The following is a 17,164-nucleotide window of genomic DNA, read 5'->3' on the forward strand; positions in this document are numbered from 1 at the left end:
AAGTACGAGACAAGGCTCTGTAGTGAGGTTTGATCAAGAGTAACTCTCTTCTCTTTTATTGCAAGAAACACACACTTATATATACTTTGAGAATACCACATGAACAATGACTGTGTAATTATAGCCAGGTGAGCTCATTAACATGCTTATCAATAGTCTCAGACTCTATTAACATACTGTCCTATTTTAGACAAAAGCACTGAGTTAATCAGTAGACATTCTTTAGGAGGGGGCTGCTGGAAGCAATCCCCCCCTCAATCTGCAGCTAATACCCATTGAATTTGCAGACATAGTGACAACCTCTTTAAAGGAATTTGGAGCGTAGCAGCTAAAACATAGGGGAACAAAGTCTTTTAAAGCCTGGTCCATAGTCCAAAGGCAGCAGGCGGGCAACCAGGCTCCTCCAATGCAATGGGGCAAGATTGGTCTCGTCACACCTTCTCCGGAGTGCTCTGGACCTCAGACTGGGCCGAAGGTTTACCTTACAACAAGACAATGACCCTAAGCACACAGCTAAAATAACGAAGGAGTGGCTTCACAACAACTCCGTGACTGTTCTTGAATGGCCCAGCCAGAGCCCTGACTTAAACCCAATTGAGCATCTCTGGAGAGACCTAAAAATGGTTGTCCACCAACGTTTACCATCCAACCTGACAGAACTGGAGAGGATCTGCAAGGAGGAATGGCAGAGGATCCCCAAATCCAGGTGTGAAAGACTTGTTGCATCTTTCCCAAAAAGACTCCTGGCTGTATTAGATCAAAAGGGGGCTTCTACTAAATACTGAGCAAAGGGTCTGAATACTTAGGACCATGTGATATTTCAGTTTTTCTTTTTTAATAAATCTGCAACAATTCTGTGTTTTTCTGTCAGTATGGGGTGCTATGTGTACATTCATGAGGAAGAAGAATGAACTTAAATGATTTTAGCAAATGGCTGCAATATAACAAAGAGTGAAAAATTTAAGGGGGTCTGAATACTTTCCGTACCCACTGTATGTATATATATATATATATATATATATATATATATATATATATACATACATGCATACATATATATACACACACATATATACATACTATACTGTATATATATATATATATATATATTATATATATATATATATATATATATATATGCTGCATATGTATAATATTTGGGAATAACCATTTTTTTTTACGTATCACTTAGCTCTCCTTATTAGATTGTAAGCTCTAACAAGCAGGGCCTTCTGATTCCTCCAGTACTGCATTGTATTGTAGCTGTACTGTCTGCCCTCATGTTGTAAACATGCAAACTGTTGTAGCTATATAAATCCTGTATAATAATAATTTTCCTGTCAAAGGTAGGTAAATCACTTTAAATGTAAAACACTCTCACAATTGCCCACTAGGTGTCAGCAAATGAAATGTGAAGGTTGCAATTTTGCAATTCATAGTAAAGCTGAACTGCAGGAAACTATAAAAAAACACTGTTTAGTTTGGGTATCTGTGTTGATAAACAATATTACATTTATTTTACAACTACTATAAATTGTTCGAAAATCTAGTAGAAAACTAGCATTGCATTTTTCATTCAACTAATACTATATAGTATTTGAATATACACTGCTCCAAAAAATTAAAGGAACACTTTGAAAACACATCAGATCTCAATAGGTAAAAAATTTGCTAGATATCTATACTGTTATGGACTGGGTAATGTGTTGGGAACAAAAGAATGTCACATTGTTTGATGGTAATGAAAATTACCAACCTACAGAGGACTGAATTCTAAGACACCCCGAAGATCAAAGTGAAAAAATGATGCAGCAGGCTAGTCCATTTTTCTAAAATGTAATTGTTGAAATTCAAAATGGTACTCAGTAGTTTGTATGGCCCCCCACGTGCTTGTATGCATGTCTGACAACATCGGGGCATGCTCCTAATGAGACAACGGTTGGTGTTCTGGGGTATTTCCTCCCAGGTCTGGAACAGGGCATCACTGAGCCCCTAAAGAGACTGAGGTGCAACCTGGCGGAGTCAGATAGTCCAAAACATAAAGACCCAGAGGTGTTCTAATGGAGTTAGGTCAGACGAGTGTGGGGGCCATTCAATGGTATCAAAGTCTTCATCCTCCAGGAATTGGCTGCATACTCTCACCACATAAGGCCGCGCATTGTCATGTACCAGGAAACCAGTCAGGGACCAGCATTGCTGGAGCAGAGCAATGCCCCTAGCTGCCAGGGGAAGAACTCCCCCAGTGAGGGCGGGAGAAAGGGAAAGGAAAGACAGGTTCTGGTGGTAGGGGACTAAATTATTAGAAGGACAGAGAGGGCAATCTGCCAAAAAGACCTTAAGTGGCGAACTGTCTGTTGTTTACCGGGCGCTCAGGTTCGGCACATCACGGATCTGGTGGACAGATTATTGGGTGGGGCTGGGGAAGACCTAGCTGTCATGGTACACGTGGGTACCAGTGACAATGTCCTAGGAAGATGGAGAGTCCTTAAAAACGATTTCAGGGACTTAGGAGCTAAATTGAGGAGTAGGACCCCCAAGGTAGTATTTTCAGAAATACTTCCTGTACCTTGAGCCACACCAGAGAGGCAGCAGGGGATTAGGGAAGTAAACAAGTGGCTGAGGAGCTGATGTAGAAAGGAGGGTTTCAGGTTCCTGGAGAACTGGGCCAACTTCTCAGTCGGCTCCTGGCTCTTTAGTAGGGACGGATTGCACCTAAATGGGGAGGGTGCAACCGTACTGGGTGAGAAGATGGCTAACAAGTTAAACTAGGTGATGTGGGGAGGGTACAGATGTAGAATTAGCCAGCAGGGAGCAAGGTTCAGCAGGCACAAATGGGGACATTAGTGGTAGGGTGTTCAGAGTTCCTAAATCCAAGGTGAGTATGGGGAAAAATCGCAAGAGCCGCCTAAAAACAACATCAAACGAGGATATAGTATGCAACCGGACAAAATTATGAGGTTTGTATACCAATGCTAGAAGCCTGGCTAACAAGATGGGATAGCTGGAGCTGCTGATGTATGAGGAGGACATAGATTTTGTGGGGATTTCAGAAACTTGGTTTGACAGCTCTCATGATTGGCTGGTGACCATTCAGGGGTATTCCCTCTATCGCAGAGATAGAGAAGGTAAAAAAGGGAGAAGGTAAAAAAGGGGGAGGGGTACATCTGTATATTAAGAACAGTGTACAGGTAAATAGGAGGGACGATATTAATAATGGAGCTAAGGAGGAGGTAGAATCCCTATGGATAGAACTTCAAAGGGAAGGCACTATGGGGAAAGTAATATTGGGCATATGTTATAGGCCCCCAAACCAGAGGAAGGAGGGGGAGGCGAACCTCCTTGCATAGATTGGAATTGCAGCAAGGATGGGAAATGTAATTATAATGGGGGACTTTAATTATCCAGTTATAGACTGGGCAGAAGGAACCACACATTCATCCAAGGCTCGGCAGTTCCTAAATGTTTTGCAGGACAATTTCATGGGTCAGATGGTGAACGCACCGACAAGAAACAATGCGGTACTAGACCTACTGATTACCAACAATACGGACCTGATCATGGATATAGAAATACGGGGCAACTTAGGAAACAGTGACCATAGGTCAATTAGCTTCAGTATTAATCATAGTAATAATAAACACAAGGGTAATAAAAAGACACTGAATTTCAAAAGAGCCAACTTCCCAAAACTGTGCTCTTTGCTAGAAAATATCAAATGGGATAAAACCCTGGGAAGAAAGAACACAGAGGAAAAATGGGAGTGCTTCATGAACATACTAAACAAAGGGATTGGCCAGTGCATTCCAAAGGGGAATACATTTAAAAGAGCAAAAATAAACCCTGGGTGGCTAAATCCCAACATAAAAAGGCATATTAATACTAAAGAAAAGGCATTCAAAAAATACAAGGCTGAGGGATCATTGGCAGCATTCAAACAGTACAAAGAGTGTAATAAAAAATGTAAAGGCGAAATCAAGATGGCTAAAATAGAACACGAGAGACATATAGCGGACGAGAGTAAAAAAAACTCCAAGAAATTCTTTAAGTATACAAACAGTAAGAAAGCAAGACCAGAGCACATTGGCCCCATAAAAGACGATGAAGGGAATCTGGCCACAGAGGACAGTGAGAAGGCGAAAGTGCTAAACAATTTCATCTCTTCAGTCTTCACAAAAGGATTGGGGGGCTACAATAACCCAAATTGTAATGCTAAATTAAATAATACACCTCAGGAAGTACCCCCATGGTTAACAGAAGATAGACTTAGAACTAAACTAGAGAAACTTAACATAAATAAATCACCGGGACCGAATGGCTTGCACCAGAGGGTTCCTAAAGAACTCAGCCAGGTGATAGCCAAACCGTTATTATTGATGTTTAGGGATAGTCTATAGACGGGAATGGTGCCAGCTGATTGGAAAAAAGCCAGCGTGGTACCAATATTTAAAAAAGGGCCGCAATATATCCCGGGTAACAGTAGATCTGTCAGCCTAACATCAGTAGTCTGCAAGATTTTGGAGGAGATGTTAAGGGACTATATACAAGACTTTAGTAATGAAAATGGTATTATTAGTAGTAATCAGCATGGATTCATGAAAAATAGTTTTTGCCAAACCAATCTATTAACCTTCTACGATGAAGTGAGTTGCCATCTAGATAAAGGAAGGCCTGTGGATGTGGTGTATCTGGACTTTGCAAAGGCATTTGACACAGTTCCCCACAAACGCTTCCTGTACAAACTAAGGTACGTACGTATGGACCATAGGGTGAGTACCTGGATGTTTAATTTATTTATAAATGATCTAGAGGAGGAGATATCTAGCACAATCTCGGTATTTGCGGATGATACTAAACTAAGCAGGGCAATAACTTCTTTGCAGGATGTGGAAACCTTACAAGCAGACCTGAAAAAAATAATGGGGTAGGCAACTACATGGCAGATGAGGTTTAATGTTTAAAAATGTAAGGTAATGCACTTGGGCGTCAGAAACACGAATGCAAGCTACTCGCTGGGGGGGAACCTCTGGGTGAATCTAAGATGGAAAAGGACCTGGGGCGCCTAGTGGACAACAGGCTTGGCAGTGGCATGCAATGCCATATAAAAAGCTAATAGAATACTGGCATGCATAAAAAAGGGGATTCACTCCAGAAATAAAGAGAGTATTCTCCACTTTACAAGACTCTGGTCCGGCCACATCTGGAGTATGCCGTCCAGTTCTGGGCACCGGTCCTCAGAAAGGATGTGCTGGAACTGGAGAGAGTCCAGAGAAGGGCAACAAAAATAATTAGGGGAATGGAGGATCTCAGCTATGAGGAAAGACTACACGCATTGAACTTATTCTCTCTGGAGAAGAGTAGCTTGAGAGGGGATATGACATCAATGTACAAATACTGTACTGGTGACCCTTGCATAAGGAACAAACTTTTCAGAGAAAGGGAATACAATAAGACACGGGGACACTCACTAAAACTAAAGGAAAAATGGTTTAACCCTAAAATAAGTAGGGGGTTCTTTACTGTCAGAGCAGTGGGGATGTGGAATTCTCTTCCACAAGCAGTGGTATCAGCGGTGAGCATTGATAGTTTCAAAAAACTATTAGACGGTCACCTTAAAGACCACAACATAAAGGGATATACAATTTACGGTTAACATCAAACACACACACACACACATCATAGGTTGAACTGGGTGTACTGAAGTCTTTTTTCAACCTCACTAACTATGTAACTATTTACCAGGAAGAACCCAGGACCCACTGCACCATCATAGGGTCTGACAATGGGTCCAAGGATTTAATCCCAATACCTAATGGCATGGTCTAGCCTGTAGAGATCTGTGCATCCCTCCATGGATTTGCCTCCCCAGGCCATTACTGACACACCTTCAAACCGGTCATACTGAACTTTGTTATAGGCAGTATACCATTCTCTTCTGCTTCTCCAGACCCTTTCACGTCTGTCACATGTGCTCAGGATGAGCCTGTTCTTATCTGTGGAAAGCACAGGGCGCCAGTGGCAGACATGCCAATTCTGGTGTTCAATCGCAACTGCCAATCGAGCGCCACAGTGCCAGGCAGTGAGCACAGGGCCCATTTCAGGCCCTCAGGCCACCCTAATGAAGTCTGTTTCTGATTGTTTGGTCAGAGACATTCACACCAGTGGCCTGCTGGAGGTCATTTTGTACTGCTCTGGCATTGCTCATCCTGTTCCTTCTTGCACAAAGGAGCAGATAAGGACCTTCTACGGCCCTGTCCAGCTCTCCTAGAGTAACTGCCTGTCTCCTGGAATCTCCTCCATGCTTTTGAGACTGTGCTCGGAGACACAACATACCTTCTGGCAATGGAACGTATTGATGTGCCATCCTAGAGGAGTTGGACTGCCTGTGCAACCTCTATAGGGTCCAGGTATTGCCTCATGCTACCAGTAGTGCCACTGACCCTATCCAAATGAAAAACTAGTGAAAAAAAGTCAGGAAAGATGAGTAGGGAAAAAAATGTCAGTGGCCTCCACCTTTAAAACCAATCCTGTTTTGGAGGTTGTTTCATTGTTGCCAATCTAGTGCACCTGTTGTTAATTTCATAACACCAAAGCAGCTGAAACCGTTTAACAACCCCCTCTGCTACTTAACTGATCAGGTCAATATCCCAGAGGTTTAATTGACTTGATGCTATACAGTGATTGAAAATCGTTCCTTTAATTTTTTTGAGCAGTATCTTATTAGATTCCTGTAATCTCTGCATGCAGGGCCCCTCACACTGGGAGATGTAAAGCTAGCACAGTGACTCAGAAAGGGCTCTTCTGCCTTGCACAGTGCACAAGTGAACATGTTTAAAGAATTGGAGAACACAAGGGTACTGTCGACGATGTGCTACTGCTCCTTTACTGTTCAGTCAGCAGACTAGGGTGGAGCTTTGACCAAGCTGCATTGGTTAAAGACCCCTGCCCCACCCACACTGCAGGGGTTTGTTCCTCAGTGGTAGCGAAATAAGGTGTAATTCCTGCCCTGTTCTTCGCTCCATCTGGGTCCTTCCAAGAGTGTGACTGACCACATGAAACCTTCTCTAAAAAGTGCCTGAGGCCCTGATAACTCTCCTGCCTCCTCTATGGACAATGCAGGTTTAATAGCCCTGCATTGTACGTGATGATGCTAAAGGACCGCTCACAACCTGAAATGCTGGAGGAAAAAGAGGCCATTGCCATAACCTGCTAGAGTGGGGGTAAGGCATGTCATTCGACCTTCTCATCTCCCCCAAACATAACAAGCATTTGAGTTTAAAGTGGAGTTCCACCCAAAAGTGGAACTTCTGCTGATCTGCTCCCTGGGTACCTGTTTTTGACAAGTACCTTTCCCCACTTCTGAGAGACAGCGCCACAGCGCCGCCCCTTTGGAAGTTCGGCCCCGCTTCTCCTTTCTCCACCGCTGGGCCAATCAGCAAGCGCAGCATGCTTTGCGCATGCTGGGGTGCTGACATTGTGTAATGTTCCGGTACCTCTGGTACCCTTGCTTCCATATTTCTTCTCTCTTAATTGCGTCCCATCTTGTATAACAAAGGACGCATATACCTTTAAGACCGGATGACATCACTGCCGAACGCCGCTATGAGCGGCTATTTCAATCGTGTGGTTCACGTACGTCAATACGTCACTTCCGGGAACGGTGGTTTGAGCCGGTGGAACCCGGAAGCGGTCCGGCGAACACCTCTCCAAGCTGATAGTGAACTCCCTAACTGTGAGTGGATGCTACGTTTGTTTGTTTGGACATAACATATGCTACGCAATGGAGGCTTATCCTTTATTTTAGTGACCGAAGAAGTGTCGAGGTATCGGCCAAAAGAGTGTGGTAAGCAGCGGTGTTTTCGGTGAATCACCTACCGACACCATACTTTGTTTGATTTCTTAATCACTACACGGGGTTTTGGCAATATCAGCACTCGGCACTTTATTTGTATAAGTATATGCATAACATATGATGTTTACAGTATGGTACACAAGGCACAGCCCATAAACAGCACGTAGCACTTTATATATATATATTTATATTTATTGCGTGCACCTTTAGCACTATATGCACTTTCTATTTTGCACATGCATGTTTTATAAGTGGTAGCGCCGGTCCCAACATTTTTGCAATTCTTTCTGCTCTCACTCATCGCTCGTTCAAACCCACATGTTCATCGCACCTACGCCTGAGAAGTCGGAGCTGCTGACATACCTTCCTTGCTGAACTGAAGCCGGAAACCTCGCTGGTGATCCGTATCTCGCTACGGGATCACCCCTCTCCAATGGACACTGTTATTCCTAAACCTATTTAAGTGATAAGTACCCCGCAGGGGATTCTTGCTACCAATCTCCTACTGTCATCTACTGCAATAACCAAGACTATCTATCTATCTATTCACTATCACCTGCATAAGACTGTTAGCTCTTGGGACTACCTTGAACTATCCTTGCACTAGGTTACTCTGTCTAAGTATACTCCATCTGTGTCCTCTTACCATCTGCACTATACTTGACATCAGAACCTATCTGCTTTACCATCACCTGCAACTCTCCTAATACTACTTCTAGTGCTCACCATACAATAGCCTGTCTCTCATCTATATCCTCATATACTCTATCCCTCCATTAAACATCTATTGATATATATATAGTATATAACAGGCTGTACACGGTGATGAAGTCCTGAGAGTTGGATATGTTGTTCAACAGATTCTCTACAAGGCTACTGAGTGTAATAATTCTGCAGCTGTAAATCCATCCACAAACAAAAACGCATGAACGTTACACATTGCGGGCTTCCTGGACAGGTAAGTGTCTATATATTAAAAGTCAGCAGCTCCAGTATTTGTAGCTGCTGACTTTAATTTTTTTTTTTTTCTCCAGGCGGAACTCCGCTTTAAGAAACCATGTAGAGAGGCTTTAACTGCAGTACAGGAAAGTGAGATCTTAGATCCTGGGTATGTGGTCTGTCTAGGGTGCTTGTTTACTTACAGTACATATATGTATTTTAACTGTGTGTTTACCTGTTAGCAAGGATTTTTCTTTAGTTACTACATCATCCTTAAGCTGGCCATAGACGGTTCGAATCTTGGTCAGTTCAGCAGGAACCGGCTGAGACTTGAACCATGTATGGGCAGGCTGAATGTTCCCAAGTTTATTGAATATCAACTTGGGTACAACTAGCCTGTCGATTTTACATGTGATTGTTACTAGGGGCTGTTATAGGCCCTAGCAATAGTCACTGTGTCTCCCAGCGGGGTGGCTTTCCCCACCCCCCCAACGGGAAAAACACAATGGCTCTGCAGGAGGGATTCCCCCATCAACACTTACTGTGGCTTTGGCTGGCCTTCTCACAAGGATGGTAATCCAAGGTGGCAGTAACTTTTATAATTCTCTTTATTCATCTAAGACTTAATCTAAAACTATATTCATCTAAGACTAAGAAAGTAATTTTCTTTCCTGTCACCCATAACCTGCAAGAAAATCGCAGGATTCCCCCATCAACAGAGTCAGTATTGATGGGGGAATCCCTCCTGTGGAGACCTTGTGTTCTCACTCCGAGGGGGGTGGGGTAGGGGAAAATCAGTCCCTGCCAGGAGAAAACAGTTATTGTTGCAATAATCGCATGTAAAATTGAACAGCCTGGCTGTACCCAAGTTGATCAACCGATCAACTTGGGTACATTCAGCCTGCCCATACATGGTTTGAATCTGCTGTTGTTCCTGCTGAACCAGCTGAGATTCAAACTGTCTATGGTTGGCTTAAGTAGATAACCTAAGTGACAGTGTCTGGATATCTTTCATTATTGCTCTGGATATCTTTCATTATTGCATTTGCGTGTAGATATAATGAGATGTAAGGGTTAAAGTTATTTGGTTATTTCCTGTCTGAGTGCTTATCGTTGAACTGTTCTAATGACAATCAGCCATTAATGTGATTTTTCTTCTGAGAGATGCTTATTCCAAGAACAAGGCACATACAAATAATTAACAAAACTCTACAAAGAACTAGAGGGGCTTAAGAGGGATGTGAAAAAAGGAAATCATTGACATCAAAAGTAAATCTTAGCCGTGATTCTAACTAATGAGCAAGCACTGAAAAGAGTCTAATTACATCTTTGGAAAACACATCATGCCCAGCACACTTCAGGCTGATCTATGACAATGTCATATTAAAAAGGATGGGAACAGTGACCAGGCTTGGTTTCATGGTCAAGCTAACATTAATTAAGAGCCCCATGAACAAAAAAAAGTTTTATAAACATAGTTCCAGGTGTATTCATTCTGACTGAGAACCAGAGCAGCCAACATGCAATCCAAATTTCAACTTTTGGCAACTCTAAGCTTAAAAAAGGTGAAATCAAATTTGTTACTCAATGCTAGTTGCATTGGCATACTAGATTTACATATCTGTACATTTTTATAAAGAAATGCTTGCAACAGAAGCTTAGTAAAGTCACTGACTGCAAGCTCAATAGTTCAAAAGCCTGGTTTGCCATCCCCAAGTTTATTTATGGCTCAACAATGGAAATGTGGTTTCTAAACAACAAACTCCCCCTTCACCTGTCAAAATGAGAAAGCGCTACCCGCATGAAATATTTTTATGCAAATGTCAGTTTTTAATGAATATATAACTGTAACTCCGAACGTAAGTGGTGCATTGTTTCTATCTGGAACAGCCACTGCGTAGACTGGTGTTACCAGTTTTAAGCTAGGTACACATGAGACTGCTGGGTTGAAAAAACTTCCCGTGTGTACCAGGCTTAAGAACCTTACATCTTATTTAAAGGTTGGGATTAACTTAATCAGCTCTTTAGTCAAAACATTACCTGAGTGCCTGATTGATGCACATTTTCTTGAGAAGATGCACGACTCCTGCGTCTTGGGGGAACTTTGGGAGCAGCGCCCCTCTCTTCATCCGAAGTGTCCATATCCCCAGAGTACTGTGACCCCTTGGGTACAAGGGAAGGGCTGCCTTTAGGGAGATAGCGGGTGCGAGTTAGTTGGGGATCAGGGAAGGGACAATTTACTTGGGATTCTGTTAAAGAAGGAAGGTCTGGAAAAATAGGGTGGGAAGGGGAAAAGGTTGAAAATAATGCATTATTCATACCAGTTGCACAAGAAAATATCTGTTGCTAAGGGGTCTATCTTTCAAGGGATAAGGGACAAAGAGCTTTTGCTCACAAATAAGAGAATATAAATCCACATAAACATTGAACAAAACATTTTGGGTGGATATTAGCTTTTACACCCATCTACTATGGTCAAGTGTTGGTCCGGTTTGTCTTACAGCAGATAATTACCAAAATTATAAAGGGTTTACCGCAAAACTGGACAAAAGAAAAATTTTTCCCTGAAGTAGATGTAAAGCTTAACTAGAAGGCATTTAGATTGCTGTGTGCATTGTATATCATAAACAAATGTCATATTTTTTTCCCCATAAAAGCTTTTGCATTCTGTTTACTTCAGGGGTGTGGAGACACCACAAGTCAGGCCACTGCCATTCAGTCTGCAGCAATAGATCACTACTATTGTGATGCATTGCAGACTGATTGCAGCCAGCAAGGGATCAATAATATAAATATTCTCTCAACAATAGAATATACAAATATTCTCTGACAATGTCAGATGGTCTGGATTTGCATTCACTGTCATGCATTAAATGCTCACGTAATTCCACTCAATGTGATTCTAATTTTTAGGTAACGCAAACCTTTAAAAGAGTCATTATCATGCTAGTTTGTGCCAATGTTAACCCAACTTACTCTTATCTTAATTTTACACCAACAATTTACACTAATGTTTTTTTTTCTCTCCTGTGTGCACCGCAATGTGGCGGTGAAAGGGGAATAAAGCTCTCCTAAGACAAAATGCATATGTTCCTCCATTCCTACCATTCCTCTACATTACATAAAAATCACAAATTACATGAATGAAAAATTACAAGAAAATGCTTTATTCTAATTATTTATTATCTAGTCTCAATAAAAACCAAATCATAAAGATATATGTATAAAAATTGTGCTACCAAGTTACAGCTTTTTTTTCTGCACAAAAAAACAAAAACAAAACATGTATAATACATTAGGGTACACTGATATTACTAAAGGGTAGTAGTGCAGAACCAAGGCATTGCCAAAAGCAAACTCTGTGAGTTTGAGCAGAAAAAGTCCTGGGGACTGGAAAGGTTGAGGTAGGTTTCAAAAAATATATTATGTAAAAATTTCATTTTTTTTTAAATTATTGTGCTGAGGGCTTTACATGTTTGTTAGACTCTAACTTGTGGCACAGTGATTAGCAGACTGTGTGGGTGCAAGAACTGTGTTAAATGTTTGCCATGTACACACTATTAGTTTTTGTTTTGTGCAACCCCATGGTGACCAGGCTTGGTTTGCTCAGTGATCTCACCTGCTGAGCTATTGTGTTCTGACAGGGGGGGGGCCCCCCCCACCTCCGATCAGCGCTCTCTGCCATTGGCTGAGAGTACAATTAAAAAGTAGGCAACCGCAAACCAACTTGAGAGTAGAAAATGATAAAACCATTTATTGAAAATCCATAAAATCCATAACGACAAACCAGGGACAGGAGGGAAGAAAACAGTTGACGCGTTTCACGAAACTATATATTTGCTTAGTCATAACCGTATAACACGGTTATGACTAAGCGAATATAGTTTCGTGAAACGCGTCAACTGTTTTCTTCCCTCCTGTCCCTGGTTTGTCGTTTATGGATTTTCAATAAATGTTTTTTATCATTTTCTATTCTCAAGTTGGTGTGCGGTGGCCTACTTCTTAAATGTACAGCTGTCGGGATTACGGACCTAACCAGCACCCTTCTGATTGTCAGGACATCTCTACACCAGAGCGGTCTCTGTGCTCTCATCTTTCATTGGCTGAGAGTGCTGATCGATAGTCGGTAGGATGCTGGTTTTCCATACGGACATAAACACGGGCTGAATGTCGGCGTTTTTTTTCTTTTACCGGCCGTTCCTTTCTGACATTTAGCCCACATGTACAAGGTTTAAGTGTTTAACCATACCTATTTAAAACCCCACAATGTGGCCACCCCCACCATTCAAAGCAGTGTATTTTTATTGTCGTCTGTGTCCTGGGGTTGTTGGGGAGTATCTGTACCTATTCCCTGACAAAAAAAGCCCTGGCTGTAACAAATATTTTTTTATGGGAGGTCATGCTTGACGTGATTGTGGCTGTATTAGTGCACTTGTAACAAGAACAATTGAGAACTGTCTGTTATACTTCTTTTTATTTGGACTAACATATTTCCACATTTTCAGTAAGGTCAGCATGTTCACATGGGATACCCTGGGATTTTGTATTGGCTTCCAAGTTTAGGGGAGGTCATAGGTCTACATTCATTTTTTAAATAGCACAGGATAAAGTGGTATTTTATTTCAGTTAATAAATTAAGAAATATGTTTTCTACAGTCTAGTTGTTTGTTGAATTCTTCATATTTTTGGTAGGAGAATGGACATATTTTCAAAATACAAAGCTAACTAATTGCTCGAAGCATAATACATAGCTAATTTTGAAAGATGGGTAAACAATAGTATATTCTTGAATAAAATAAAAAACAACATTTCTCCTGGCATATTTTTTTATTGAGCAATACTATACTAATACATTTATCGGTGTTCTATGAGAATACCACTATCTATCACATTCTGCAACCAGAAGTGACGTATGGACTGAACAACTTACTGCGCATGTGCCATGCGTTCCAACATTGCCGCTATGCATTCCCATAGGTTTCCTAATGTGACAGAACACAAAGCAGAGGCGGACATCTTCTTACACCCACGCAAGTCTTGAATTTTACATTTCTTTTTTTAGCAGTAAACTCACCTTATATACTGAATCACAGTATTACATTTGTATTATTATTGTATTCTAGTACGTCTAGCAAGAAACCTGCAGGTAGAAGGTGGCGACGGCCATTTTGGTACACCCCGCACTGTTCAGCGACAAACTGATTATTTTGTGAAATAGGCTATTTCACTCGCGGTGAAATAATCTATTTCAGTATAGGGGAGTTTACTGCTAAAATAAATGTAAAATTCAAGACTTGCGTGGCTGTAAGAAGATGTCCGCCTCTGCTTCATGTTCTGTCACATTAGGAAACCTATTGGAACGTATTGTGGCCATGTTGGAACGCATGGTGCATGCGCAATAAGTTGTTCTCGTCCAAACGTCACTTCCAGTTGCAGAATCTGGTAGGTAGCGGGATTCTGATAGAAAGCCAGCTCTAAAATCTTCAATGTTCACCTGGGTCTTTGAAAAAAGGAATTAAAGCCTAGTGGGAATGTATTATTAGCTCTAAAAATATACTACAGTCATATTTCATCTACTTTTCACATTGCTAAATAATTATAGCAGAACAGTTTAAAAAATATTTTATTTGAAGTCTAGGGTTGCTGAGTTTTGTGACTTACTGGACCTCCGAATGTTTTCAAGGCTACGGCGTCGGTTGACTGTCAGACGGACTTCAGTACTAAACTCTTGCTCAGGATTAGCCATAGTTTGTCCCTGTTCCTGGAGTAGCTGGTGGAACACAGAAGCCAGCTCTGCCTCTCCAATGAGAGACTCTTTCCGAGCCACGTCTTTACCAGTGCTGGTGTACTCAGAAAATGACTGTATAACAGAATAGATAAATATAGTGACTTCCAACAACCAAGACTGATAACTGTATATGTACTGTATATATTTAACCAACCAAGAGAATAAAGTCAATTGACCACCATAACAATCATAATGAGAAATAGAGAAGTTAATCAGTGACAGGCCCAAACCACAGAAATACCTGGAAGACATCTTGATCTAGAGAAGGAGACAGTTGCACTGACTGTCTGCGAGACTGGGCTGAATACTCAGAGTCATTTTCAAAGTCATACGGATGGACAGAGAGCAGGCGCTTGGTCTTGCGCATCTTAAGGAAATAAAAGCGTTAGAAATAGAGTAATTGGAGGAGGTGAAAAAACAATTTGGAAAGTTTGCCAAAAAAATGCAGAGGTGGGGAGGAGCATACTTTCAACCAAGAATATACAACAATTTGGAATAAAAAGGGGAAGCCTATACAATATTTCTCACTTGTAGGCTAGGTTCACAATAGTGCAGCTGCAATTTGATTGGATTTTTGGTGCGATTATGTAGTGCAACTTTGTTGTGCTTTTTTGACACTATTTGGTATCTGCTGTGACATAAATTAAAAGCATCCCCTTATTTTTTAACTTCCTTGTTTGTTAAGCATTCGTGTCAGCTGTTGTTGCAGCTACCGCCGCAGTCTTGATTGAAGAAGAGGAGCAGGAGAAGAGGAGCAAGTGTAGCTACTGGATCCATCCACTCATTGCAAATAGGGAAGAGAGAGGCTAGTTCTAGGTCATGTATAATGACATTTGTGCACATGGGGAAAAGTTCTCAATTACACACATATAATAATAAAAAGGTGAGTACATATGCTTATCCTTGTTGGATTTGTTTGCAAAGGGATGTGTCTGAGAGGAGAAGAGTAGATGGGGTTAAAAAACACTGAAATTGCATAGCAAATGCATCACAAACACATCAAATCTCATGTAGATGTATTTTTTGTGCTTTTCCATTGAAGTCAAAGTCGTATAGGACCCTTTTCCAAAATTGCGCCATGCTGTGCTGCATTGATGTGAATGGGCACCATTGAAAACAACGTGACTCAGGTCACATCTAAAATTGCAGATGGCGCTAGTGTGAATCAAGCCTTAGTGTTCTCTGCTCTGGAGACTGATAACTGTTGTAAGTTGTCTATAAATATATATTTCCAAAATGTAAAAATGGCAGTTCATCATAGCTCACTAACTAGTGGTAAAAGTTAGGGTCTCTTTCTCCTAACTTTTTTTTTTCTTGTTTTGGTGGCTCCCAGAAACCAAAGATGTAAATTGTTGCCATTAAAACATGTCCTACCAATGGACAGTTCTTACAGAGGCAAAATAATTGAATACATTTTGTTTTAAATAGAACTCCTTCATTTTAAATGTATAAAATGTAAATGCAGAGTGGCCAATTACAAATATCTGGAATTTTATCAATGGTCCTAAAGCTTAAATGTATATCCCACTTTAATGATTGATGGAAAGCCAGTATAACTGATATGGTCTTAATACTCCTCCATACCCCATTGTATGCTCCATGTGAGCTAAAAGGCCCATACCATAAAGTTACCAATGCATAATTTTTTTGAAATTCCATTAATGATATTTTATATGAACTGAAAATCAGTGCTTGATCACATGTAAATTATCAGTCAATATTGTGAGCTGATGCAGAAACAAGCCAATATAAACGAATGCCGTTGTTTAATTACCATACTGTACCGCTGAGCTTCTGCACTGTCCACTATGTCCTCATCATCATCTGCAAACATTCCAGCCCTTGCCTGACGCAGGTATTCTCCTAATAGAGAGCAGAACAGCAAAATGTCAGCAGTAAATTTGCTTACAAGACTGTCAACTGACATGTTCCTAAGCTCTGTGCCATGCCATATGCTATCTATCTGTCTGTCTGTCTGTCTGTCTGTCTGTCTGTCTGTCTGTCTATCTATCTATCTATCCCACCTACTTGCACTTGTTCAGATTGCATTTGTTAAGATTAAGCCCATTTGTTGGGCGAAATGGTTGGCGAGGGAGGACCCGAGCAGGGTTTTGTTCAGAAGCCCCTGAGTCCATAAAGCATTTGGATATTAACACTTTAACTTGAATAGCATCTCCTTTAACTGCATAGAATCTCCTCTTGGGTCTCTCATATGGATCCCCCTTATTTATACCCCAAATTTCTGTAGCACCTCCCTGACCCATGGAGGCATGGTGGTACCCCCAGAGACAAGGTGGGCTGACATTTACTCCATGGGTAGGTTACTTAAAGCATAATTAAAGGCAAAACATTTTCTTTAGTTTTGGATAGAGTAGAGAGAGATTAGAATGCCTTTTTGCTGCCTGTGCCCCCGCTAAGAAGATTCACCCTCTCTATTTGTCCTGTTTACTATTATTATTGAAAGTAAAAGTAAAAGAAAATCCCAAATTCTGGGTTTTCCCCAGGAAAGTAAAAGAGGGAAATTTTCCAACAGGCACACAGACCTAACCACCCAGCTGCTCTTCAAACACCTACCCCAGGCCAGAGTC

General features: G+C 41.2%; 1 protein-coding gene across 1 annotated transcript in view; it reads right to left on the bottom strand.

The window, feature by feature from the left end:
* The window catches only part of MLPH (melanophilin), a 109,742-nt gene that overhangs the window by 28,534 nt on the left and 64,044 nt on the right, over window positions 1-17,164 (bottom strand). Inside the window, exons 6-9 of the mRNA XM_082262045.1 lie at window positions 16,351-16,439; window positions 14,818-14,943; window positions 14,450-14,648; window positions 10,829-11,055 (exon numbers count right to left, since the gene is read on the bottom strand). Of these exons, the coding sequence (XP_082118171.1) occupies window positions 10,829-11,055; window positions 14,450-14,648; window positions 14,818-14,943; window positions 16,351-16,439 (641 nt within the window). The remainder of the gene's footprint in view (window positions 1-10,828; window positions 11,056-14,449; window positions 14,649-14,817; window positions 14,944-16,350; window positions 16,440-17,164) is intronic.

Source organism: Pelophylax lessonae (assembly GCF_965119305.1).
Source record: "Pelophylax lessonae genome assembly, chromosome: 6".
NCBI classification, from domain to species: Eukaryota; Metazoa; Chordata; class Amphibia; order Anura; family Ranidae; genus Pelophylax; species Pelophylax lessonae.